The 26121-nt window shown below is 68.0% G+C and overlaps 1 protein-coding gene across 1 annotated transcript in view; it reads left to right on the forward strand.

Moving 5' to 3' along the window:
* Positions 1–26121, forward strand: part of MEGF8 (multiple EGF like domains 8) — a 56875-nt gene that overhangs the window by 23510 nt on the left and 7244 nt on the right. Inside the window, exons 20-39 of the mRNA XM_084614150.1 lie at positions 340–453; positions 756–1004; positions 5207–5403; positions 5615–5825; positions 8322–8544; positions 8856–8988; positions 12046–12260; positions 12635–12745; positions 13321–13439; positions 14205–14409; positions 14631–14802; positions 15982–16145; positions 17536–17680; positions 17893–18127; positions 19027–19159; positions 20325–20535; positions 20809–21023; positions 21324–21531; positions 21891–22053; positions 22796–22988. Of these exons, the coding sequence (XP_084470276.1) occupies positions 340–453; positions 756–1004; positions 5207–5403; positions 5615–5825; positions 8322–8544; positions 8856–8988; positions 12046–12260; positions 12635–12745; positions 13321–13439; positions 14205–14409; positions 14631–14802; positions 15982–16145; positions 17536–17680; positions 17893–18127; positions 19027–19159; positions 20325–20535; positions 20809–21023; positions 21324–21531; positions 21891–22053; positions 22796–22988 (3616 nt within the window). The remainder of the gene's footprint in view (positions 1–339; positions 454–755; positions 1005–5206; positions 5404–5614; positions 5826–8321; positions 8545–8855; positions 8989–12045; positions 12261–12634; positions 12746–13320; positions 13440–14204; positions 14410–14630; positions 14803–15981; positions 16146–17535; positions 17681–17892; positions 18128–19026; positions 19160–20324; positions 20536–20808; positions 21024–21323; positions 21532–21890; positions 22054–22795; positions 22989–26121) is intronic.

Genomic DNA, 26121 nt, shown 5'->3' on the forward strand with positions numbered 1-26121 from the left:
TCCGGGGTTCTCTCCTGCCTCTGGGAGGGGGTGGAGCCGAGCGGGGGGCGCTGGGAGCCAGGACTCCTGGGTTCTCTCCTGCCTCTGGGAGGGGGTGGAGCCGAGCGGGGGGCGCTGGGAGCCAGGACTCCTGGGTTCTCTCCTGCCTCTGGGAGGGGGTGGAGCCGAGCGGGGGGCGCTGGGAGCCAGGACTCCTGGGTTCTCTCCTGCCTCTGGGAGGGGGTGGAGCCGAGCGGGAGGGGTGGGGGGGGCTGGGAGCCAGGACTCCTGGGTTCTCTCCTGCCTCTGGGAGGGGGTGGAGCCGAGCAGGGGACTGACTCATCTGTCTCCTGCCCCCAGTGTCCATTCGGTGCCCCAGTGCCTGGACTGTGCCCAGTTCAACACCTGCCAGGACTGTCTGCAGCACTTCGAGTGTGGCTGGTGTGGGAACACGGACAACCCCACGCTGGGCAGGTAACACGCTGGGGGGGCCGTTCGCTCTGGGGGGCACCGGCTCCCACCCAGCCCCAGGGCGGGGACTGGCTGGCTCGGGGGGGGCGGGGAATGGGGTCGGGGCCTGTCCCCTCTAGGGGGCTCTGGCCCGATCCCCAGGGCTGGGACTGGCTGGCTCGGGGGGGCAGGGAATGGGGCCGGGGCCTGTCCCCTCTAGGGGGCTCTGGCCCGATCCCCAGGGAGGGGACTGGCAGGCTCAGGGTGGGGGGTGTTGCTACGCCTGTCTCTGCTGTGACCCCCCCGCCGCTTCCCCCCACCCCCAGGTGCCTCCATGGTGATTTCTCCGGCGTGGGCGGCTTCCCCAACTGCTCGGTGGCGCTGTGGGAGAGCCAGGGGCTGCCCCCCGCCCAGCCCGCCGCGTGGTCCTACGGGCAGTGCCCCGACGTGGACGAGTGCCGGCTGGGCATGGCTCGCTGCCACCCCTTCGCCAGCTGCCGCAACACGCCTGAGGCCTACGAATGCCGGTGCCGGCGCGGCTACACCGGAGACGGCACCACCCACTGCAACCAGACGTGAGGGGGGGCGGGGGGCGGTGCAGGGCTCAGGGGGTGGGGAGGGGGCGGTGCAGGGCTCGGGGGGGGGGAGGGGGCGGGGAGGGGGCGGTGCAAGGCTGGAGGGGATCGGGTGGGGGCGGTACAGGGCTCGGGGGGGCGGGGAGGGGGCGGTGCAGGGCTGGAGGGGATCGGGTGGGGGCGGTGCAGGGCTGGAGGGGATCGGGTGGGGGCGGTGAAGGGCTCGGGGGGCGGTGCAAGGCTGGGGGGGTGGAATTTGGGGGCGGGGCTGGGAGAGGGGGCTGGGAGGAGGCTGGGGTGGGGGTGTCACGGAGTGTGGGGGCGTCTGGGCCCTGCCCCCCTCTTCCTGGCATTCGCCGGGACTCTCAGCCAGCCAGTAACACAGAAGGTTTATTGGACAACAGGAACACAGTCCACAACAGAGCTTGTGGGTACAACCAGGACCCCTCAATCACGTCCTTCTGGGGGAGCAGGGAGCTTAGACCCCAGCCCTGGGGTTCCCTGCATTTCCCCAGCCAGCTCCCAAACTGAAACCGAAACCCCCCTCCCGCAGTCTCACTTCTCCCCCCTGCTCTTCCTCCAGCCTTTGTCCACTTTCCTGGGGAAAGGCGTCACCTGGGTCCAACCCCGCCCAGCTCCGGTGACAGGCTCAGGTCTCCTCACTCCAGAGGAGTCACCCCCGGCTCCTCCATCCCCCGCGCAGACAGTCCCAGCAGAAGTAGACGCCATTCCCCAGTCAGTCCACCCTGCTCCCTGCTGCGTCCCATCTCTCCCCTCTTCGAGACTGAACGGAGCGGGGTCACGCTGACCAGTGACCTGGGGAAGTTCGGGGCACCCTCTCCGGGACAGCGCATCCGCTATCAGGTTGGCCCTTCCCTTCACGTGGACCACGTCCATGTCGTAATCCTGCAGGAGCAGGCTCCATCTCAGGAGCTTGGCGTTGGCTCCTTTCATCTGGTGAAGTCAGGTCAGGGGAGAGTGGTCGGTGTACACGGTGAAGTGTCGCCCGAAGAGATAGGGCTCTGGTTTCTTGAGGGCCCACACCATGGCCAGGCACTCCTTCTCGATGGCCGCGTAGTGTTGCTCCCGGAGTAGCAACTTCTTGCTCAGGTACACGATGGGGTGTCTCTCCCCCTTTTCATCCTCCTGCATTAACACCGCCCCCAGTCCCGTGTCCGAGGCATCGGTGAACACCACAAAGGGCTTGTCAAAGTCTGGGTTTGCCAGAACTGGGCCACTGACCAGAGCCTCCTTCAGCGCCCGGAAAGCCTCCTGGCCCTGCTCGGTCCAGACCACCTTGTCTGGCTTCCCCTTCTTGCCTAGCTCAGTGATGGGGGTGGCTATGGCCCTAAAGTGGGGCACAAATCTTTGGTAGTATCCTGCCATCCCAATAAAGGCTTGGACCTGCTTTTTGGTGTGGGGAGCGGGCCAGTCTCTGATCACCTCCACCTTGGCTGGTTCTGGCTTTAGGCGGCCACTCCCCACCCGATGGCCCAGGTAAGATACTTCCGTCATCCCCACCTTGCACTTCTCCGATTTTACAGTCAGCCCAGCTCCCTGGAGTCGGTCCAGCACTTGTCTAACCTGGGACACATGGTCCTCCCAGGTCTGGCTAAAGACACAGATGTCATCAATATACGCCACAGCAAAACTCTCCATCCCCCTCAGTAGCTGGTCCACCAGGCGCTGGAAGGTGGCCGGCGCTCCCTTGAGGCCGAAAGGCAGGGTCAGGAACTCAGAGCCCCAGCGGGGTGATAAAGGCCGATTTCAGCCGGGCATCTGCATCCAGCGGCACTTGCCAGTAGCCCTTTGTAAGGTCCATGGTGGTAAGGTACCGAGCTCCTCCCAGCTTGTCTAGGAGCTCGTCCGGCCTGGGCATGGGGTAGGCATCCGATACAGTGATGGCATTGAGCTTCCGATAGTCCACACAGAACCGGACCGACCCATCCTTTTTGGGGACCAGCACCACCGGTGAGACCCAAGGGCTGGCAGATGGCTGGATCCCCCCCAAAGCCAGCATGTCCCGGACCTCTCTTTCCAGGTCCTGAGCAGTTTTCCCTGTGACTCGGAAGGGGGAGCATCTTATCGGCGGGTGCGACCCTGTCTGCACCCGGTGGACAGTCAGATTAGGGCGTCCAGGCTGGTTGGAAAACAGCTGTCGGGACGGATGCAGCACCTCCCTGACCTCAGCTTGCTGGGCAGGGGTTAGCTGATCCGAGAGGGGAATTGTTTCCAGGGGGGAACCAGCTCTGGTCCCAGGGAATAGATCTACTAAAGGGTCATCTCCCTGCTCTTCCCACTGTCCACACACGGCCAACACCACATTCCCCCTGGCATAATATGGCTTCATCATATTCACATGGTACACCCGGCGGTGGTGCGCCCGGTTTGACAGCTCCACCACATAGTTTACCTCATTGAGCTGCTTGACGACCTTGAAAGGGCCCTCCCAGGCGGCCTGTAGTTTGTTCTTTCTCACGGGGATGAGAACCATCACCGGATCCCCGGTGGCGTAGGCATGGGCCCGCGCCGTGCAGTCATACCAGACCTTCTGCTTCTTCTGGGCTCTGGCCAGATTCTCCCTGGCCAGGCCCATGAGTTCAGCCACTCTCTCTCGGAAGATCAGGACATACTCCACCACTGACTCTCCATCGGGAGTGGCCTTCCCCTCCCACTCGTCTCTCATCAGGTCTAGGGGGCCCCTTACCCTCCTTCCATATAACAGTTCGAAAGGCGAAAATCCGGTCGACTCCTGGGGCACCTCCCTGTACGCGAACAGCAGGTGAGGTAAGTACTTGTCCCAGTCCTGCGGGTGCTGGTTCATAAAGGTTTTCAGCATCATCTTTAGCGTCCCGTTAAACCTCTCCACCAGCCCATTGGACTGGGGGTGATACGCTGAGGCCCAGTCGTGCCGGACCCCACATTTCTCCCACAAGCACCGGAGCAGGGCCGACATGAAGTTGGAGCCTTGGTCTGTCAAGACTTCCTTGGGGAACCCCACTCGGCTGAAAATGGTCAGGAGCATCGGCCACGGTGTCGGCTTCAATGGAAGCTAAGGGCACTGCCTCGGGGTAGCGGGTGGCAAAATCTACCACCCCCAGAATGTATTTCTTCCCCGACCGGGTCGTCCTGCTGAGAGGCCCCACGATGTCCATGGCCACCTTCTGGAAAGGCTCCTCTATGATGGGCAAAGGTCTCAAAGCCGCTTTCCCCTTGTCCCGGGCCTTCCCCACCCTCTGACAGGGGTCACAGGATCGGCAATACTGCCGGACCGTGGTAAAGACCCCGGGCCAGTAAAAGTTCTGTAGCAACCTCTGCCGGGTGCGCCGGATTCCCTGGTGCCCTGCGAGGGGGATGTCATGGGCCAGGTACAGGAGCCTGCGGCGATACTTCTGGGGGACCCCCAGCTGCCTCCTGATCCCACAGGACTCTACTTCCCTTGTGGGAGCCCATTCTCGGTACAGGAACCCCTTCTCCCACAGGAACCTCTCCTGGCAGCCTCTCCTCATGGTCCGTCCCACACTGAGGTCGGCCAGGTCCCTGAGCTTCCGCAAGGAGGGATCTTTCCTCAACTCGGCCTGGAACTCAGCGGCTGGGGAAGGGATGGGGCCCGGTTCCCTATCGCTGGCCGGGTCTGAGGCCTCAGCCTCTCTGAGCCGTGCCCCTCGGCCCTCCCTCCCCACCAGGGAAGGGTCCTGCACCTCCGGTGTGGTACCCTCCCCGAGGTCAGGGCGCAGTGCCCCTCGCCGGCTCTGGCTACGCGTCACAACCAGGGCGGTCTGGGGCTTGCTTGGCCAGTCCTCTAGGTCTCCCCCCATCAAAACCTCAGTGGGCAAAGGGTGGTGCACCCCCACATCCTTGGGGCCCTCCTTGGCCCCCCATTTCAGGTGTACCCTTGCCACGGGCACCTTGAATGGGGTCCCGCCCACCCCTGTCAAGGTCAGGTAGGTGTTGGGCACCACCCGATCTGGGGCCACCACCTAGACAGCATTCCCCCGTCAGTCCACCTCGCTCCCTGCTGCATCACGGGGGGCAGTGGAGGGCTCAGGGGGGTTGGGATTTGGGGGGGGGTCTGGAGAAGGGGGTGGCGCAGCGCTCGTGGGGGGTGGTGGTGCAGGGCTGGGGGGTTCTGGGGTGGGCTGGGATTCATGGGGGGGCCACTGGCTGTCCTGGTTCCGACCCCCACCCCGGCGTCTCCCCAGGTGCTACGAGGAGTGTGGACACGGCCGGTGCAGCGGCCCCCCCGACTACGCGTGCGAGTGTGAGCTGGGCTGGACGTCGGAGCCGGGCACCGTGGCCAATGGCAGTGTGGGGGGGGCCCGGTGCAGCGTGGACTGCGGCTGCCACTTCCACAGCAGCTGCCAGGCCGGGGGGCCCGGGGTGTGTGATGAGTGCCAGGGTGAGTCCCCTGAGGCCCCCCCGCATCCGCCCCATAGCCCCCCTGCGCCTCCCGTGGCCCCCTGCAAACCCCGTGGCCCCCGCATCCCCCCTGCGGCCCCCCACATGCTCCCCCACGGCCCTGTCCTCCTGCTTGAGCCCTGCACTCCCCCTACGCCCCTTCCACATCCCCAACTCCCCTCCCCCCGCTCACTCTGCTCCCCCCTCCGCAGACTGGACCCATGGCGAGCGCTGCCATCTTTGCCAGCCCGGCAGCTTCGGCGATGCCACGAGCCCGGTCGGGTGCCGGGCGTGCGAGTGCAACGGGCATGGCCTGCCTGAGCTGGGCCACTGCCACGGGGCCACGGGGGCCTGCTACTGCGCCCCCCCCGCCGAGGGGCCACACTGCGAGCGCTGTGCTGCCGGGTTCTACGGCGACCCCAGGTGAGGCCCCCTCTGCCCCCCAACTCGGCCAGAGACCCCCTTCTTCCTGCCCCCCAACACCCCATCTCCCCGCTGAGGGGCCACACGGTGAGTGCTGCGCCACCGGGAACTACGGGGACCCTAGGGCAGATCCCTGCCCCCCAGAGCTGCCCAGCCTGGGGGCTCTGGCCCGGCTCCGGATGAAGCCAGGCAGGACTCTGGGGCACCGTCTCCCATCAGGGCCAGCAGCCTGCTCGGCTTCCGGGCCTCCTGGGTCCGACCTCGGAGCGTTCAGCCCCCTGCTCACCCCGGGACCCCCCTCAGCGAGTCCCCCTGGACGGGGCCCCTGGGGAGCCTCACACACCCCCAAAGGGCCCTATCCCCTGCAGCCAGTGAGTGACACAGACGGGTTATTAGCCGTGGGGAACCCAGCGTAGAACAGAGCTTGTGAGCGCAGGGACCTGCAGCAAAGTCCGTCTGGGGGGGACCCAGAGCCCAGTGCCCTTGGCTCCCCCCAAGTCCCACACAGGAGACTGACCCGTTTCCCACAGCCCAGCCCATCACCCCCAGCTCCCCCCTCCAGACTTTGCCTCTCTCCTGAGGAAACCAGTGGCCTGGCCTGTGCTCTCCAACACCTTGTGGGGGAGGTGGGGGCCCATCGGTTGCCATCAGTGTCAGCCAGTCTCTGCAGCCCGTGGGCATCACACCTGCCCTCTCGGGGTCTCTGCAATGATCACACCCCTTGATCCCCCCATCTAGGTACTAAAGCAATAGATGGGGTGTGACGAAGTGGGGGTTCCCCTTGTATGTGAGCCTACGTGAGTCTGATTGCTCTGCATGAATATGATGCGTGCCTCAGTTTCCCTGTGTGCTGCACTAGTGGCTAGGTGGTGGGGATAAGGGAGTGTGACTTGCTGAGACCCTTGGGGGCAGTAGGCGATGGCCAGTGCCCCTCGGAACCTGAGACCCAGGAGGGGGATGTGACCAGGTGACATGTTGCCCAGGAAGCGAGACAAAGACCGGGGGGGTGGGGGGCAATGGAGGAGTTTGGGGCCAGGCAGCTGGAAGCGGGGCCGTCTCCTGTGTGGGACTCAGGGGGAGCCCAAGGCGCTGGGCTCTGGGTCCCCCCTCAACGGACTTTGCTGCAGGTCCCTGGTCCCTGCGCGCACAAGCTCTGTTCTATGCTGGGTTCTCCTCGACTCATAACCTGCCTGTGTCACGCACTACCTGGGAGTTGCTGCTGGCTGGAGGGGGCCCCCTGGGGGCTCGTGAGGCTCCCCAGGGGTCCTGTCCAGGGGGACTTGCTGTGGGGGGTCCTGGGGTGACGAGGGGGCTGAACACTCCGAGGTCGGACCCTGGAGGCCCCGAAGCCGGACAGGCTCCTGGCCCTAGTGACAGGTGCTCTGTGGGGAGACCCTGCCCCAGAGTCCTGCATGAGCCTCATCTGGAGCCGTGCAGGAGCCCCCAGCCTGCGGCTCCATGGCAAGGGGAAACTGAGGCACACACCGTATTCAGAGAAAACATTAAGCTCATTCCCACTTCCCCACACCCCATTCCCCGATGGAGGGGTGTCACGGAGTCCCTGGGCGATGCTCAGGAACTGCTCCCTACATAGCCAGGCAGGACTCTGGGGGAGTCTCCTCTCTGGGAGCAGCCTGTCTGCAGGACACACAGCTCACCCGGCTTCCACCTTCCCGGGTCTGACCTCGGAGCATTCAGCCTCCTCTGCCTCTCCGTGCGCTTCCCACAGCGAGTCTGCCCAGGTGGGGTCCTGAGGGGGCCAGAGGGTCCTGCCTCCCAACTCCGCAGTCAGACGTGACTCTCAGCCAGCCAGAAAAACAGAAGGTTTATTAGACGACAGGAACATGGTGTAACACAGAGCTTGTAGGTGCAGAGAACAGGACCGCTCAGCTGGGTCCATTCTGGGGGGGGCAGGGAGGCCAGAGCCCAATCTGGGCCCCCCTCCATTTCCCCAGACAGCTCCAAACTGAAAACTCTCCCTCCCCTCCTCTGGCCTTTGTCTCTTTCCCAGGCCAGGAGGCCACCTGATCTTTGTTCTCCAGCCCCTTCAGTTGGCACCTTTGCAGGGGAGGGGCCCAGGCCATCAGTGGCCAGGAGACAGGGTGTCGGCCATTCTCTGTGCAGACAGCATCACACTGGCCCTCTAGGGCTCTGTAACAATCACACCCCCTGATCCCACCACCTAGACACTTAAGAACTGCCTAGGGGAAACTGAGGCACTCACACAGTATTCAGAGAGAACACTGAGAACATTCCCACTTCATCACAAGGGGCCACACTGCCAGATTCTATGGGGACCCCAGGTGAGACCCCCCACCCCACAGAGACCCTACCGCCGCCCCCCAGGAGTGGCACTGCTCCTCCCCTGAGAAGGAACCCCCCACTCCTCTGCACTTGCTTCTGGGGGTCCCTGCCTCCACAGGCCCCCTGTGTTGGGGGCAGGCCCCCTGGGGGGGCCCCCCCAGTGCTGATGTGCTCTCTCTCTCTCTCCCCCAGGAACATGGGCACCTGCTACCGGGCGTGTGAGGGGCGCTCGCTGCTGGCCAACCTCTCAGGTTTGGGGTCCCTGGGCTCCCGGCGGGCAGGGGGGGTGCCCGGGGACCTGGCCCACTGCCTGTGGGTGCTGTCGGTTTCACCCGGCCTGGAGCCCTGCCTGCCCGCCCAACCCTGCCCTGCTATCAGCCTGACCCTGCAGCCCGACCTCAGCACCCCCTGCATGGTGAGTGGGGTGGGCTGGGGGGGCTTGGACCAGGTGCTGGGGGGGCGTTGTGGGGAGCAGGGTCCGTGCTGGATGCCGTGAGGAAGGCAGCACTGGGGGGCAGAGCAGGATCTTACCATGGGGGGGCAGAGTGGGGTCCAAGCTGGGTGCTATGGCTGGTGCTGGGGGGTACCAGGGTTCAGGCCCTGCGAAGGCCGCTGTCATTGGGCGAGCAGGGCCCGGGGCGGGGGAGCAGGGCCTGGGCCAGGCACCATGGGGGGTGCTGGAGGGGAGCAGCCATACCAGGGGTCCCATCTCCACCTGCCCCCCAGCACAGCTACGCCTACGCCTTCGATGGGCTGCCGGCCTTCCTGGACACCGGGGAGATCCAGGCCGACCGGACCCTCATCGGAGCCTTCTGCGGACAGGGCCGTGCCCAGCCCCTCACTGTGGAGGCTGCGTCAGGTAGGTGCTTTCAGTGGGGGGGATGGGCCCCCCAGGGTTCTGGGCACAGGCCCCCCGGGGTTCCGGGCACGGCATGGGGTTGGGGGTGTCCTGGGGTCCCAGCTGGCTCTGCAGGGGATGGGATGGGGTGTAGCCCTGGGTGGGTCTGTGTGGGCCGCGACCCACCTATTTATCATCCAGCCCTGCCCCACAGCCCCGGCCCTGCTCCGGCCCTGCTCTGGCACTTGCTGGCCCACAAGCCCCCGCACCCCAACCCAATGCTCCCATCTGGCGGTCCTGTACCCATTTTCCTGGGGCCCCCCAATTGGCTGGGGGGGCCACCACTAAGCCACCACTGGGAGGAGGGCAGTTGATCGAGTTTGCGGCCCCAGAGGAGATCCTCAGGAAAGTTAGGGCTGCCGCCTCAGGGAGCCAGGCCCAGCGTGGGGTGTGGACGGGTACCGAGAGCCGTGGGTGCCGAAGTCAGGGCCCACCCTGATGTCCCCTCCTGGCTATGCCACTGGGACAGGCTCCAGCCATCAGGAGCCAGGCTACCTCCTGTCGGCCAGTCTCTGTGCCCAGGCAGCCAGTCACAGCCACACCTGCCCCCAGGGGTCGCTGCACCCATCAAACCCCCTGGTCCCCCTGTCCTGGGGTCCCTAGGCGATGCTTGGGACCTGCTCCCCACGAAGCCAGGCAGGACTCTGGGGGAGTCTCCTTTCTGGGAGCTGCCTGTCTTCAGGACACACAGCTCACCGGGCTCCACCTTCCTGGGTCTGACCTCGGAGCATTCAGCCTCCTCTGCCCCTCCCTGCGCTTCCCACAGCGAGTCCGCTCAGGTGGGGTCCTGGGGGGGCCAGAGGGTCCTGCCCCCCAACTCTGCAGTCAGACGGGACTCTCAGCCAGCCAGTAAAACAGAGATTTATTAGATGACAGGGACATGGTCTAACACAGAGCTTGTAGGTGCAGAGACCAGGACCCCTCAGCTGGGTCCATTTTGGGGGGCAGTGAGCCGGACAACCACGTCTGCACTTCACGTCCCCAGCCAGCCCCAAACTGAAACTCTCTCCACCCCTCTTCCTCTGGGCTTTGTCCCTTTCCGGAGCCAGGAGGTCACCTGATTCCTTTGTTCTCCAATCCTTTGGCTCTCACCTTGCAGGGAGGAAGGGCCCAGGCCATCAGTTGCCAGGAAACAGGGTGTCGGCCACTGTCTGTGTCCAGACCCCTGCACACACCTGCCCTCCAGGGCTCTGCAAGGATCATACACCTTTACCCCACCCCCTAGGTACTTAAGAACTGCACAGGGGAAACTGAGGCACCCCCACACTATTCAGAGGAAACATTAAGGACAGTCCCGCTTCGACACCCCGCATCTAGTGTGATGATGTGACTCAGCAGGGAGGGGGGAGTGTTGACCTGGGAATGTGCCCTGGGGATGGGAGACCTGAGAGCCTGTCTGCAGGGTCAACCCTGTGCAGCTCACAGGCATTCTCAAAGGCCGTCAGGAAGCTATCCATGTCCTCCCCCTCCTTACGCTGGGCCAGGAAGCACTTATCAAAGTTCCTTGCAGTCTTGGGTCCCCCCTCACTCACCGCAGCCGGGGCCCCACTGCTCCTCAGCCTGGCCAGCTCCAGTTCATGCTGCCTTTGTTTCTCCTTCTCCTGACGCTCCCTTTCCTTCTCCTCCTGCTCATGTTGACGTTGTTTCTCCTCATGTTGACGTTGTTTTTCATGATCCTCCAGCTCCCTCATTTTCATCTCCCTCTCCCATTCCAGCCGCCTCCGCTCCAGGGATGGGGAGCTCCGCCGGGAGGATCCCCTGCTGGCTGCTGGGGTCAGGGTGCCCTCGGTATTCGCTGGGCTTCCCCCAACCCCCCCCCGCCCCCCAGGCATAGGTAGGAAGGGTCTCGGGATATCCTCGGCAGCCGTCTGACCCCTCCCAGCCCGGTCAGGCCCCAGGGCCCACGCTGCGTCCGCTGGGCGGCTTCCCTCAGGGACAGGGATCGGGTCATCCAAGCGATCCCTCTCCTCCAACTGGGCAATCAGCTGTTCCTTGGTGGACATCCCGATGCGCAGCCCCCTCTGCCTGCACCGCTCCACCAGGTCGCTCTTAAGGCGTTTAGCGTACATCTCCCTGCTGGCCACTCGCAGGCCGGGCAGCTTCCCACGGTTTCCAGGAAAAGCCCCTCGTGTGCCAGTCCTTCTCGAGGTCACCACCTCTTTGCCAGGGTCGAGCTGCAGACTCCTCCGCCCCTGGGACTGCTCGCTGCAATCCCCCGGGGGACCCTGTTACTGCAAAAGTCCTTCTCTCTGGTCACACACTGCCAGGGGTTAACCGCCCCACGAAACCGTCTCTCTCTGAATCTTCAGCACGCCTGGTCCCCGTCAATCCCCCTTCGTTTTACTGCTCCCCAGTCACTTACTGCAGGAAGCGCCGTTCACGGGGTGCAGTAGATCCCACCTCTGCCACCAGTTGTCACAGAGTGTGGGGGAGTCCAGGCCCTGCACCCCTCTTCCTGGGATTCACTGAGACTCTCAGCCAGCCAGTAAAACAGAAGGTTTATTGGACGACAGGAACACAGTCCACAACAGAGCTTGTGGGTACAACCAGGACCCCTCAATCACGTCCTTCTGGGGGAGCAGGGAGCTTAGACCCCAGCCCTGGGGTTCCCTGCGTTCCACCACCCAGCCCCAAACTGAAACTAAACCCCCCCAGCAGGTTCCCTGCTGCAGCCTCCGTCCACATTCCTGGGCAGAGGTGTCACCTCCCCCTCCCCCTCCTGGCTCAGGTGACAGGCTCTCAGGTCTCCCATCCCCAGGGCACATTCCCAGGTCAACACTCCCCCCTCCCTGCTGGGTCACATCGTCACATCTAGGTACTGGAGTAACACAGGGGAAACTGAGGCACACAGTATTCAGAGAAAACATTGAGAACTGCATCATGGGGGGCCAAACAGACCCTCCTGGTTCCCGGCTGTGCGCAGGGTAGACTGGGGGGGGGGGCACAGAGACACCCCCCACCTCCCCTGGCTGTGCACGGGTGGGGGGCACAGACGGCTCTAACACCCCTCCCTCCCAGGGCTGCTGGTTCTGTACTACGAGGCGAACTCCAGCGAGGCGTCAGGGTTCAACGCTACTTTCGCGGTACATCGCTGCTGGCCTGGCTGCCGGCCCACCCAGGAGTGCCGGGATGGGCGCTGCGTGTGCCGGGGGGGCTATGCTGGGCCCCACTGCCAGCTGCGGGTCTGCCCCGGGAACTGCTCTGCCCACGTTGGCCGGGGCGTCTGCAACATGGTGAGTGATGGGGCGGGCAGGGGGCTGCCAAGGGAGGGGCCTGGGACAGGGGGACTTACCAGGGGTTGGGGGGCGGGCAGGGGACTGAGCTGGGGGAGGGGCAGGGAGAGTGTTATGGGGGGCACAGGCAGGGGGTACAACAGGGGGAGGGGCGGGGGGATGAAGTGGGAGGAGAAGGGGAACGGCTGGGGGGCTCCATTGGGGGACTGGCCCAGGGCGAGTTCACAGTGGGGCTGGAGTCCACGGCTGGGCCCAGGATCTGTGCTGAGGCATGTGCGGGGAGGAGGTGAGGTCAGCACAGGCCCTGGGGGCAGTAGCCAAGGGGGGCAGGGTGAGGGCCGTGCCCATCTCACCCTCCCCCTCCTGCCCCCCAGAGTCTGGGTCTGTGCATCTGTGGCGAGGGATTCGGGGGTGCGGATTGTTCGGTGCCGCTAGACCCGGGGAAGCTCATCTGGGAGACGCTGATGGACAGCCAGCTGACGCCCGTGAGTCCCCCCGCCGGGCCCCCCCAACCTCGCTGAACCACCCCCCATGCACCCTGCCTGGGCGCCCCCTGCTCATGCACCCCCTTGCCCTGCCCCGCCCCATCCCCCCAACCCCACCGGGCACTCCCCACCCTGCCTGGCAGGGGCACTGCCCAGCTGCCCCATGCCTGCCCAGCCTGGCCTGGGATGGACTCCCCCCGCATCCTGGCACCCCTGCCCCACCCAGCCCCACCCCCATGGCCCCACCAGGCACCCCATTGCCTGGCCTGGGATGGGCACCCCCCGCATCCTGGCACCCCTGCCCCACCCAGCCCCACCCCCACAGCCCCACCAGGCACCCCATAGCCCTGCCTGGCCTGGGATGGGCACCCCCCGCATCTTGGCACCCCTGCCCCACCCAGCCCCACCCCCACGGCCCCACCGAGCACCCCATAGCCCTGCCTGGCCTGGGCACACCCCATTCCTGGCCAGGCACCGTCCCCTGCCCCACACTCAAAGATGGCCCCCCAGACCCTGGCCCCGGCCCCAGCCCCAGCCCCACAGGCGCTGACCCTGCCTCTGTGCGTCTGTCCCAGGACACGGCCAGCCGGTTCCTGCACCGCCTGGGCCACACCATGGTGGAGGGGCCGGAGGCCACGCTCTGGATGTTCGGGGGCCTGTCCCTGCGCCAGGGGCTGCTGGGCAACGTCTACAGGTGAGTGGGGAGCCCTTGGGCTCCGCCCCCTTCCTCGGGCTCCCCCCCCTGGACCTGCAGGGCTCCGCCCCCTTCCTCGGGCTCCCCCCCCTGGACCTGCAGGGCTCCGCCCCCTTCCTCGGGCTCCCCCCCCAGGGACCTGCCGGGCTCCACCCCCTTCCTCGGGCTCCCCCCCCCCGGACCTGCCGGGCTCCGCCCCCTTCCTCGGGCTCCCCCCCCTGGACCTGCAGGGCTCCGCCCCCTTCCTCGGGCTCCCCCCCCAGGGACCTGCCGGGCTCCGCCCCCTTCCTCGGGCTCCCCCCCCTGGACCTGCAGGGCTCCGCCCCCTTCCTCGGGCTCCCCCCCCAGGGACCTGCCGGGCTCCCCCCCCAGGGACCTGCCGGGCTCCCCCCCTCCCCCCCCCGGACCTGCCGGGCTCCACCCCCTTCCTCGGGCTCCCCTCCAGGGACCTGCTGGGCTCCGCCCCTTCCTCAGGCTCCGCCATCCCCGGATGGGACCCTCTCTTCTCCCGCTGGGATCACAGGTTCACCCCAACTCCTGACCTGACTCCACCCCCAGCCCGGGGTGCTGCCCCCACCCTCTTCTAATTGGACTGGCCTGGGTCAGGCCTTGGTAACCCCCCAACGGTGGGGCTGGAGGGGAGGGGCAAGCCGTGGGTCTCTGGGGTGGGGAGAGCCCCATTGCCCCCAGCTCTGGGGGTGGGGCTGTGGGTCTCTGGCCCCCCCGGCTCTGGGGGACTCTCTCGCTCTGGGTCTCTCCCCACAGGTACTCCATCCCTGAGCGCCGCTGGACCCAGATGCTGGCGGGGACAGAGGACGGGGGGCCAGGGCCCAGCCCCCGCTACTTCCACGCCGCGGCCTACGTGCCGGCCCGCCAGGCCATGGTGGTGCTGGGGGGGCTGGCGGCCGGTGGCGTCACCAGCGACTGCTGGGTGCTCAACCTCACCACGCTGCAGTGGAGACAGGAGCAGGTACCCGCAGCCCCCGCCCCCCCTGCATGACCCCCACCCCCCGCCTACCCAGCGCCAACCCCCCCGCCCCCCTGCATGACCCCCGCCCCCACGCTGACCCCAGCCCCGGGCTCCCGCTCATTCTGCCCGTGAGCCCCATGCCCCTGACACTCGACCTCGGTGCCCTGTGACCCCTGCCTCCGGGGGCCCCCGGCCCGCTCTGAGCTCTGCTCCCCCCCCAGGATCCCCTGCTCCCGGCCGTGGCGGGGCACACGCTGACCCCCCGGCGCGACACCTCCCTGCTGCTCATCGGTGGCTACTCCCCGGCCGACGGCTTCAACAAGCAGCTGCTGGAGTACGGTGTGGAGAGCGAGCGCTGGCAGGCGGGGCCGGCGGCCGGGACCCCCCCCACAGGTACAACCCCCCCCCCAGGTACCCCCCCGCGTGCAGAGCGAGTGCTGGCAGGCAGGGCAGGTTTCTGGGACACCACCACCCCCCAGATCCCCCCCAGCGTGGAGAGTGAGCGTTGGCAGGCAGCTGGGACCCCAGTGTGGGGACAGAGCAAGGTGAGGGGTGTCACGGGGTCCCCGGGCGATGCCCCACGAAGCCACTGGGACAGGCTCCAGCCATCAGGAGCCAGGCTACCTCCTGTCGGCCGGTCTCTGTGCCCAGGCAGCCAGTCACAGCAACACCTGCCCCCAGGGGTCGCTGCACCCATCAAACCCCCTGGTCCCCCTGTCCCGGGGTCCCTGGGCGATGCTCGGGACCTGCTCCCCACGAAGCCAGGCAGGACTCTGGGGGAGTCTCCTTTCTGGGAGCTGCCTGTCTTCAGGACACACAGCTCACCGGGCTCCACCTTCCTGGGTCTGACCCCAGAGCATTCAGCCTCCTCTGCCCCTCCCTGCGCTTCCCATAGCGAGTCCGCCCAGGCGGGGTCCTGGGGCGGCCAGAGGGTCCTGCCCCCCAACTCCGCAGTCAGACGTGACTCTCAGCCAGCCAGTAACACAGAGGTTTATTAGACGACAGGAACATGGTCTAACACAGAGCTTGTAGGTGCAGAGAATGGGACCCCTCAGCTGGGTCCATTTTGGGGGGCAGTGAGTCAGACAACCACGTCTGCCCTTCACTCCATGTCCCAGCCAGCCCCAAACTGAAACTCTCTCCAGCCCCCCCTCCTCTGGGCTTTGTCCCTTTCCCGGGCCAGGTGGTCACCGGATTCCTTTGTTCTCCAACCCTTTAGCTCTCACCTTGCAGGGGGGAAGGGCCCAGGCCATCAGTTGCCAGGAAACAGGGTGTCGGCCATCCTCTGTGTCCAGACTCCTGCACACACCTGCCCTCTAGGGCTCTGCAATGATCATACACCCTTACCCCACCCCCTAGATACTTAAGAACTGCACAGGGGAAACTGAGGCACCCCCACAATATTCAGAGGAAACATTAAGAACAGTCCCGCTTTGTCACAAGGGGTTCAGCAGCTGTCCCCGCCCCCCCAGGTCCCCCCTGGCGTGCAGAGCGAGCACGGGCAGGCGGCTGGGACCCCAGGGTGGGCACAGAGCAGGGTGAGGGGTTCAGCAGCTGTCCCCGCCCCCCCAGGTCTGTACGGGCACTCGGCCGTGTACCACGAGGGCACAGACGCAGTCTACGTTTTTGGGGGGCAGCGTTTCCACGTGGAGACGGTGTCGGCCTCCCCTGAACTTTACAGCCTACACTGCCCCAGCCGGACCTGGAGCCTGCTGGCCCCCGCCCAGGGCCCCAAGGTAGGGGACAGTGCCAGGGCAGGGGTGTGGGCATGGGAGGCAGGGGGGTTGGGCAACAGGGACATGGGGGTTAGGGCCTAAAGTTGTGGGGGATGTGGTTTGGGGGTGCAGCGGGGTGGTGGGTTTTTTTGGGGTGCAGTGTGGTTTTGGGGTGCAGCAGGGATGTGGGCGTTTTGGGTTGCAGTGCAGTTGTGGGGTTTTTGGGGGTGCAGGGGTTTTGTGCTACAGTAGGGATGTGGGAGGTGGGGTCACAGGGTTTTGGGATGCAGTGTGGTTATGAAGCAAGAGAGATGGAGATATGGGGGTGCAGGGGTTTTTGGGGTACAAAAGGGATGTGGGGATGGGAAGGTTTGGGGCGCAGTGGGGATGTGGGGGTGGTGGGGTTTGGGGTAGAGTGGGATTATGTGATTGGGGTATGAGGTTTTGGGGTGCAGTGAGGTTATGAGGCTGGGAGATGGGGTTTTGGGGTGCAGCGGGGGGTGGGTTTTGAGGGGGTGGGGGGTTCGGATACAGTGGGGTTATGGGGCTAGGGGGATGGGGTTTTGGGGTCCAGTGATATGGGGCACGAGGGCACAGACACCGTCTAAATTTTCAGGGGCAGTGTAGATGGGGTGGTGGGGTTTTGGGGCACAGCAGGGATATGGGGGTGGGGGCAGGGGGTTTGGGGTGCAGTGGGACTTTGGGGTGCAGTGAGGTTACGGGGCTGGGGGAATGGGGTTTTGGGGTGCAGCACGTGGTTAGGGTTTTGGGTTGGTGGGGGGGTTGGGGTACAGTGAGGTGATGGGGCTCAGGGGATGGGGTTTTGGGGTGCAGTGAAGTTATAGGGCACAGATGCAGTCTACATTTTCAGGGGCAGCGTAGATGACGTGGTGGGGTTTTGGGGCACAGCGGGGATATGGGGGTGGGGATGGGTGGTTTTGGGGTGCAGTGGGGTTCTGGGGCTGGGGTTTTGGGGTGCAGCGGGTGGTTAGGGTATTGGGGCACGGCAGGGATGTGGGGGCAGGGGCTTTGGGGTGCAGTGGGATTGTGGGGTGCAGTGAAGTTACGGGGCTGGGGGAATGGGGTTTTGGGGTGCAGCACGTGGTTAGGGTTTTGGGTTGGTGGGGGGGTTGGGGTACAGTGAGGTGATGGGGCTCAGGGGATGGGGTTTTGGGGTGCAGTGAAGTTATAGGGCACAGATGCAGTCTACATTTTCAGGGGCAGCGTAGATGACGTGGTGGGGTTTTGGGGCACAGCGGGGATATGGGGGTGGGGATGGGTGGTTTTGGGGTGCAGTGGGGTTCTGGGGCTGGGGTTTTGGGGTGCAGCGGGTGGTTAGGGTTTTGGGGCACAGCGGGGATTTCGGGGGAGGGTTGACCCCGGCTCTTTCCGATCCCGTGTGGTCCCCCAGCCGCTGTCTCACTTCTTCCACGCGGCGGCCGTGCTCCGGGACACCATGGTGGTGGTCGGGGGCCGCACGGAGACCCAGGACTTCACCAGCCACCTGCTGCTTTACCAGCTTAACTGCAACACCTGGATCCTGCCCAACCAGACGGGTAACGGGGCAGGGATGGGGGGGCCAGGGGCCGGGGGGGGCCAGGCAGGGAGACCCCCCCAGCCACACAAAGCAGGGAGGGGACCCCCAGCCACGCAGGCAATGGGGAGTGAGTTTCTCCCCAGCGTCTCCTTCCCCCCGCCACACTGCCCCCGTTTCTCCCTCCAGGCTGGGGTTGGCGGGGTTACCCAGGATCCTTTGCTCTCCCCGCAGGCCCGGCAGTGGTGGGCGTGCCCATGAACGAGTCGGTGGCCCACGCGGTGGCCGCGGTCGGGGGCCGGATCTACGTTTCTGGGGGGTTCAGCGGGGTGGCGCTGGGGCGCATGGCCGTGCTGACGGTGCCCTCCGACCCCTGCCTCGTCTTCCCCGGCCCCGACGCCTGCAACCGCTCGCGAGCCAGCTGCACCTGGTGCCACGGCAGCTGCCTGTCTGCCGACGCCGCCGACAGGTGGGGGGCTGGGAGGGGGCGTGGCCACTGATGGGGAGGGGGCGTGGCTACAGGGGGTTAGGCCGTGGTTATTGGGGGATGGGCGGAAGCTACTGGTGGGGTGAGGAAGTAGGGGCGTGGCCCTACCAGAAGGGGCGTGGCCATTGGTGGGGGACGTGGGGCGAGGAGCGGGGTGTGTGCCCAGCCTGTCACCAGGCTCCTGGGTGCGACCCCACAGTGGGTCAGGCTCCAGGGTTGGAGAGGGGCAGGCCCGTGGGCTCCAGGACTGTTTCCCCCCCGCTGCCCCCAGGGGTCCCTGCCGGAGTCCGGCCCAGCAGACCCTGCTGGGGGGAGAGCTGGGCCCTGCAGGCGCGAGGCCCCCGGGGCGGATCCCATGACCCCTGCCCCTGTGCAGAGCCAGGGCCCCATCAGCCCCTAGGTCCTGAGTCCCCTGGGGCCAGCCGGGCTGCAGCGAGCCCCACTCCGGCTCCGTCCGTCTGTGGCTCCCCGGGGAGACCCCGGCTCCCTCGGCAGCCCCCTTGTGCCCCCTCCCCCCCAGCTGTTGTTGTCTGCAGGGAAAACCTCTCTCAGGGCCCCGCCGGGGGTCAGGGCCTGGGGCCTGGCCGGTCCCACTGCTCCCGGATGGGTTCGGCTGGTCTGTCCCTGACCCTTCCTGGCCTCGCGCGCCCTGAGAGCAGACCGTCCGCGCCAGGGAAACTGAGGCACACACACTGCCTGAAAATGTTACAGCGACTCCCTGCCTTGTCACATGAGGTGAGCGGGTCGGGAGGGCTGTGGGCCCTGGTTCCCAGAGCAGCCGTGGGCAGGGCCAGGCCGTGGCTACGGGCAGCTGGGGGGCGTTGGCTAGCAGCGGGGGCAGAGCTGCAGTCCCCCCCCCGTTTCACTGGTCTCTCCCACAGGCTGGGCTGCCCGGCCGGGTTGGCCGCCTGCTTCCCCGCGCCGCGGTCAGCGGACGAGTGCCGACGCCTGAGGACCTGCAGCGAGTGTCTGGCCCGGCACCCCCGCGCCATGAGCCATGGGCTGGGCGCTGCGGTGAGCGCGTGTCCAGTTGCTGCCCTGTCCTCTCCCAGGGGCAGCTGGGGGGCATGGGGGGAGCAGCGTTTGGCACTGGCTGGAGGCGGCGTGGTGGGGACGGGGCTGGAGCACGGGGCTGTAGGGCTTGGAGGGCAGTGGGGTGGGGGGCACTGGCTGGAGGGGGTGCTGGCCGGGGGCATGGTGGGGACAAGGCTGGGGCATGGGCTGTGGGGCGCGGAGGGCAGTGGGGCGGGGTCGCTGGCTGGAGGGGGTGCTGGCCGGGGGCGTAGTGAGGACAAGGCTGAGGCACGGGCTGTGGGGCGCGGAGGGCAGTGGGGCGGGGTCGCTGGCTGGAGGGGGTGCTGGCCGGGGGCGTAGTGAGGACAAGGCTGAGGCACGGGCTGTGGGGCGCGGAGGGCAGTGGGGTGGGGGATGCTGGCTGGAGGGGGTGCTGGCCGGGGGCATGGTGGGGACAAGGCTGGGGCATGGGCTGTGGGGCAGTGGGGCGGGGTCGCTGGCTGGAGGGGGTGCTGGCTGGGGGCGTGGTGGGGACGCTGGCTGGGGCACGGGCTGTGGGGCGCGGAGGGCAGTGGGGCGGGGTCGCTGGCTGGAGGGGGTGCTGGCTGGGGGCATGGTGGGGACGCTGGCTGGGGCACGGGCTGTGGGGCGTGGAGGGCAGTGGGGCGGGGTCGCTGGCTGGAGGGGGTGCTGGCTGGGGGTGTGGTGGGGACGCTGGCTGGGGCACGGGCTGTGGGGCGTGGAGGGCAGTGGGGCGGGGTCGCTGGCTGGAGGGGGTGCTGGCTGGGGGCGTGGTGGGGACAAGGCTGGGGCACGGGCTGTGGGGCGCGGAGGGCAGTGGGGCGGGGTCGCTGGCTGGAGGGGGTGCTGGCTGGGGGCGTGGTGGGGACGCTGGCTGGGGCACGGGCTGTGGGGCGCGGAGGGCAGTGGGGCGGGGTCGCTGGCTGGAGGGGGTGCTGGCTGGGGGCGTGGTGGGGACAAGGCTGGGGCACGGGCTGTGGGGCGCGGAGGGCAGTGGGCCGGGGGACGCTGGCTGGAGGGGGTGCTGGCTGGGGGCGTGGTGGGGACGCTGGCTGGGGCACGGGCTGTGGGGCGCGGAGGGCAGTGGGGCGGGGTCGCTGGCTGGAGGGGGCACCCCTGGCCAGCCCTGACCTCCACCCCCCAGGCGCCCTCGCAGTGCAAGTGGTGCACGAATTGCCCTGAGGGCGCCTGCATCGGCAGCGCCGGGAGCTGCACGTCGGAGAACGACTGTCGCATCAACCAGCGCGAGATCTTCGTGGCCAGCAACTGCTCGGAGATCTCGTGTGAGGCAGCCGACTGCCCGGCCTGCACCGCCTCGGGGAAATGCATGTGGACGCGCCAGTTCAAACGCACCGGTACGGCGGGGGGGCAGGGAGACGGGGGGCTGCAGGGGGCCATGGGGGGCAGGGCAGGTCTGTGGTCTGGGTCAGGGGGGTACCTGGGGGAGGGGGCGGCAGGGTGGATCCGGGGCAGGGTGGGGTGGGGGCAGCGGGGCAGGTCTGTGGTCTGGGTCGCGGGGGGTACCTGGGGGAGGGGGCGGCAGGGTGGTGGGTGCGTGGGTGGATCCGGGGCGTGGCGGGGGATATGGGGGGGCTCCCCAGGGATCTCACCCCCACCCCCACCCCCAGGAGAGACGCGGCGCATCCTGAGCGTGCAGCCCACCTACGACTGGACGTGCTTCAGCCACTCGCTGCTCAACGTCTCCCCCATGCCCGTGGAGTCCTCGCCCCCCCTGGCCTGCCCCACACCCTGCCACAACCACAGCTCCTGCCCCGCCTGCCTGGGCTCCAAGGGGGCCGACGGGGGCTGGCAGCACTGCGTGTGGACCGTCAGCCTGCGCCAGGTCTGGCCGGGGGGGCTGTGCTGGCAGGGGCAAGGGGGGAGCTGGGGGGAGGGGGAATTGGGGGGACGGGGGAGTCAGGGGGAGGGGGAATCCCAGGCCAGGGCCGTGTGGAGGGGGGATCTGGGGAGGCTGGGGGGGCCAGGGGGAGGGGGATCCTGAGGGGGCCGTGTCGAGAGGGGATCCTGGGGGGGCCAGGGGGAGGGGGGATCCCAGGCCAGGGCCGTGTGGAGGGGGGATCCGGGGAGGCTGGGGGGGCCATGTCGGCCGAGTGGAGCAGTAACCCCCCCTTTCTCCCCGCAGTGCATGAGCCCCACCTACCTGCCCATGCGGTGCCTGGCGGGGCTGTGCGGGCGGGTGCTGAGTGGGACCGAGAGCTGCGCCCCCCCCTGCACCCAGGCCCTGCAATGTGCCCGCTGCACCCGCCAGCCCCGCTGCGGCTGGTGCGGCCGCCCCGGCGAGAATGGCCACGGGCGCTGCCTGGAGGGGGGGCTGGGCGGGCCCCGGCACGGTAGGTACTGGGGAGGGAGGCTTGACCCACAATGCCTCGCTCCCCGGGGGGCAGCTTTACCCACAATGCCTCGCTCCCCGGGGGCAGCTTTACCCACAATGCCTCTCTGCCCTGGGGGGACCATACCCAGAATGCCTTGTTTCCCGGGGGGACTGTACCCACAATGCCTTGCTCCCTGGGGGCAGCTTTACCCACAATGCCTCGCTCCCCGGGGGCAGCTTTACCCACGATGCAGGAGCTGTCTGGGCGGTTCCCATGGTTCCCCTCTCCCTGCGGGAGCGTTGTCTGCTCTTACCCATGATGCTTTGCCTCACGGGGGTGGCCCCGGGGGCCTGTACCCACAATGCTCCTCTCCCCAGGGCTGGCGCAGGCCTGCGGGCCGGGGGCCACCTGGTCCTTCCTGTCGTGCCCCCCGGAGAACGAGTGTCTGAACGGGCACCACGACTGCAACGAGACGCAGACCTGCCGCGACCGGCCCCGCGGCTACGAGTGCTCCTGCAAGGCCGGCTACACCCTGCACAAGTGAGCGGGGGCCGGGGGGGGTCCCGGGGGGCGTCCTGGGCGCGAGGGGGGGGTCCCGGGGGGGCGGGGTCCTGGGGGGGTCCTGGGCGTGAGGAGGGGTCCTGGGGGGGCGGGGTCCTGGGGGGGGTCCCGGGCGCGAGGGGGGGACCTGGGGGGGGTCCCGGGCGCGAGGGGGGGTCCCGGGGGGGCGGGGTCCTGGGGGGGGTCCCGGGCACGAGGCGGAGGTCACGGGGGGGGGGTCCCAAGGGGGTCCCAGGCGGGAGGGTCCGGGGGGGTGTCTGGGGCGGCAGGCCCCCCCGTGACCCTCTCCCCCCCGCAGCGCCTCGGGGCTGGGGGGGCGGGATCCTGGGGGGTGGGGGGGTCCCGGGAGGGGGGGTCGGGGCTGCAGGCCCCCCCGTGACCCTCTCCCCCCCGCAGCGCCTCGGGTCTGGGGCGGCGGGATCCCGGGGGGGGTCTGGGGGGCGGGGGGGTCCCGGGAGGGGGGGTCGGGGCTGCAGGCCCCCCCGTGACCCTCTCCCCCCCGCAGCGCCTCGGGGCTGGGGGGGCGGGATCCCGGGGGGGTCTGGGGGGCAGGGGGGTCCCGGGAGGGGGGGTCGGGGCTGCAGGCCCCCCCGTGACCCTCTCCCCCCCGCAGCGCCTCGGGGCTGGGGGGGCGGGATCCCGGGGGGGTCTGGGGGGCAGGGGGGTCCCGGGAGGGGGGGTCGGGGCTGCAGGCCCCCCCGTGACCCTCTCCCCCCCGCAGCGCCTCGGGGCTGTGCCGGCCGGTCTGCCAGCAGGGCTGTGTCAACGGGACGTGCGTGGAGCCCGACCGCTGCCGCTGCCACTTCGGCTACGTGGGCGGGAACTGCTCGGCCGAGTGTCGCTGCAACCGGCACAGCGAGTGCCCCGGCCTCGGGGCGCGGGACCGCTGCCTGGACTGCGCCAACAACACCATGGTGAGCGGGGGGGGCCTGCCTGGACCGCGCCAACAACACCATGGTGAGCGGGGGGGGGGACGCTGCCTGGACTGCGCCAACAACACCATGGTGAGCGGGGGGGGACGCTGCCTGGACTGCGCCAACAACACCATGGTGAGCGGGGGGGGGACGCTGCCTGGACCGCGCCAACAACACCATGGTGAGCGGGGGGGGACGCTGCCTGGACCGCGCCAACAACACCATGGTGAGCGGGGGGGACGCTGCCTGGACTGCGCCAACAACACCATGGTGAGCGGGGAGGGACGCTGCCTGGACTGCGCCAACAACACCATGGTGAGCGGGGGGGGCCTGCCTGGACCGCGCCAACAACACCATGGTGAGCGGGGGGGGCCTGCCTGGACTGCGCCAACAACACCATGGTGAGCGGGGGGGGGGGACCGCTGCCTGGACTGCGCCAACAACACCATGGTGAGCGGGGGGGACGCTGCCTGGACTGCGCCAACAACACCATGGTGAGCGGGGGGGGGGACGCTGCCTGGACTGCGCCAACAACACCATGGTGAGCGGGGGGGGCCTGCCTGGACCGCGCCAACAACACCATGGTGAGCGGGGGGGGCCTGCCTGGACTGCGCCAACAACACCATGGTGAGCGGGGGGGGGGGACCGCTGCCTGGACCGCGCCAACAACACCATGGTGAGCGGGGGGGGACGCTGCCTGGACCGCGCCAACAACACCATGGTGAGCGGGGGGGGACGCTGCCTGGACTGCGCCAACACCATGGTGAGCGGGGGGGGGGACGCTGCCTGGACTGCGCCAACAACACCATGGTGAGCGGGGGGGGACGCTGCCTGGACCGCGCCAACAACACCATGGTGAGCGGGGGGGACGCTGCCTGGACTGCGCCAACAACACCATGGTGAGCGGGGGGGACGCTGCCTGGACTGCGCCAACAACACCATGGTGAGCGGGGGGGGACGCTGCCTGGACCGCGCCAACAACACCATGGTGAGCGGGGGGGACGCTGCCTGGACTGCGCCAACAACACCATGGTGAGCGGGGGGGACGCTGCCTGGACTGCGCCAACAACACCATGGTGAGCGGGGGGGGGGACCGCTGCCTGGACTGCGCCAACAACACCATGGTGAGCGGGGGGGGGACGCTGCCTGGACCGCGCCAACAACACCATGGTGAGCGGGGGGGGGACGCTGCCTGGACCGCGCCAACAACACCATGGTGAGCGGGGGGGGACGCTGCCTGGACCGCGCCAACAACACCATGGTGAGCGGGGGGGACGCTGCCTGGACTGCGCCAACAACACCATGGTGAGCGGGGGGGGACGCTGCCTGGACTGCGCCAACAACACCATGGTGAGCGGGGGGGGCCTGCCTGGACCGCGCCAACAACACCATGGTGAGCGGGGGGGGCCTGCCTGGACTGCGCCAACAACACCATGGTGAGCGGGGGGGGGGGGACCGCTGCCTGGACTGCGCCAACAACACCATGGTGAGCGGGGGGGGGGACGCTGCCTGGACCGCGCCAACAACACCATGGTGAGCGGGGGGGGGGGACCGCTGCCTGGACTGCGCCAACAACACCATGGTGAGCGGGGGGGACGCTGCCTGGACTGCGCCAACAACACCATGGTGAGCGGGGGGGGGGACGCTGCCTGGACTGCGCCAACAACACCATGGTGAGCGGGGGGGGCCTGCCTGGACCGCGCCAACAACACCATGGTGAGCGGGGGGGGCCTGCCTGGACTGCGCCAACAACACCATGGTGAGCGGGGGGGGGGGACCGCTGCCTGGACTGCGCCAACAACACCATGGTGAGCGGGGGGGGGGACGCTGCCTGGACCGCGCCAACAACACCATGGTGAGCGGGGGGGGACGCTGCCTGGACTGCGCCAACACCATGGTGAGCGGGGGGGGGGACGCTGCCTGGACTGCGCCAACAACACCATGGTGAGCGGGGGGGGACGCTGCCTGGACCGCGCCAACAACACCATGGTGAGCGGGGGGGACGCTGCCTGGACTGCGCCAACAACACCATGGTGAGCGGGGGGGACGCTGCCTGGACTGCGCCAACAACACCATGGTGAGCGGGGGGGGACGCTGCCTGGACTGCGCCAACAACACCATGGTGAGCGGGGGGGGCCTGCCTGGACCGCGCCAACAACACCATGGTGAGCGGGGGGGGCCTGCCTGGACTGCGCCAACAACACCATGGTGAGCGGGGGGGGGGGGACCGCTGCCTGGACTGCGCCAACAACACCATGGTGAGCGGGGGGGGGGACGCTGCCTGGACCGCGCCAACAACACCATGGTGAGCGGGGGGGGGGACGCTGCCTGGACCGCGCCAACAACACCATGGTGAGCGGGGGGGGACGCTGCCTGGACCGCGCCAACAACACCATGGTGAGCGGGGGGGGACGCTGCCTGGACTGCGCCAACACCATGGTGAGCGGGGGGGGGACGCTGCCTGGACCGCGCCAACAACACCATGGTGAGCGGGGGGGACGCTGCCTGGACTGCGCCAACAACACCATGGTGAGCGGGGGGGGGACGCTGCCTGGACCGCGCCAACAACACCATGGTGAGCGGGGGGGACGCTGCCTGGACTGCGCCAACAACACCATGGTGAGCGGGGGGGGGACGCTGCCTGGACTGCGCCAACAACACCATGGTGAGCGGGGGGGACGCTGCCTGGACTGCGCCAACAACACCATGGTGAGCGGGGGGGGACGCTGCCTGGACTGCGCCAACAACACCATGGTGAGCGGGGGGGGACGCTGCCTGGACTGCGCCAACAACACCATGGTGAGCGGGGGGGGACAGACCGCTGCCTGGACTGCGCCAACAACACCATGGTGAGCGGGGGGGGGACACCGCTGCCTGGACTGCGCCAACAACACCATGGTGAGCGGGGGGGACAGACCGCTGCCTGGACTGCGCCAACAACACCATGGTGAGCGGGGGGGGACAGACCGCTGCCTGGACTGCGCCAACAACACCATGGTGAGTGGGGGGGGACAGACCGCTGCCTGGACTGCGCCAACAACACCATGGTGAGCGGGGGGGGGACGCTGCCTGGACTGCGCCAACAACACCATGGTGAGCGGGGGGGGCCTGCCTGGACCGCGCCAACAACACC

This window comes from Lepidochelys olivacea (genome assembly GCF_965140295.1).
Source record: "Lepidochelys olivacea isolate rLepOli2 genome assembly, chromosome: 24".
NCBI classification, from domain to species: domain Eukaryota; kingdom Metazoa; phylum Chordata; order Testudines; family Cheloniidae; genus Lepidochelys; species Lepidochelys olivacea.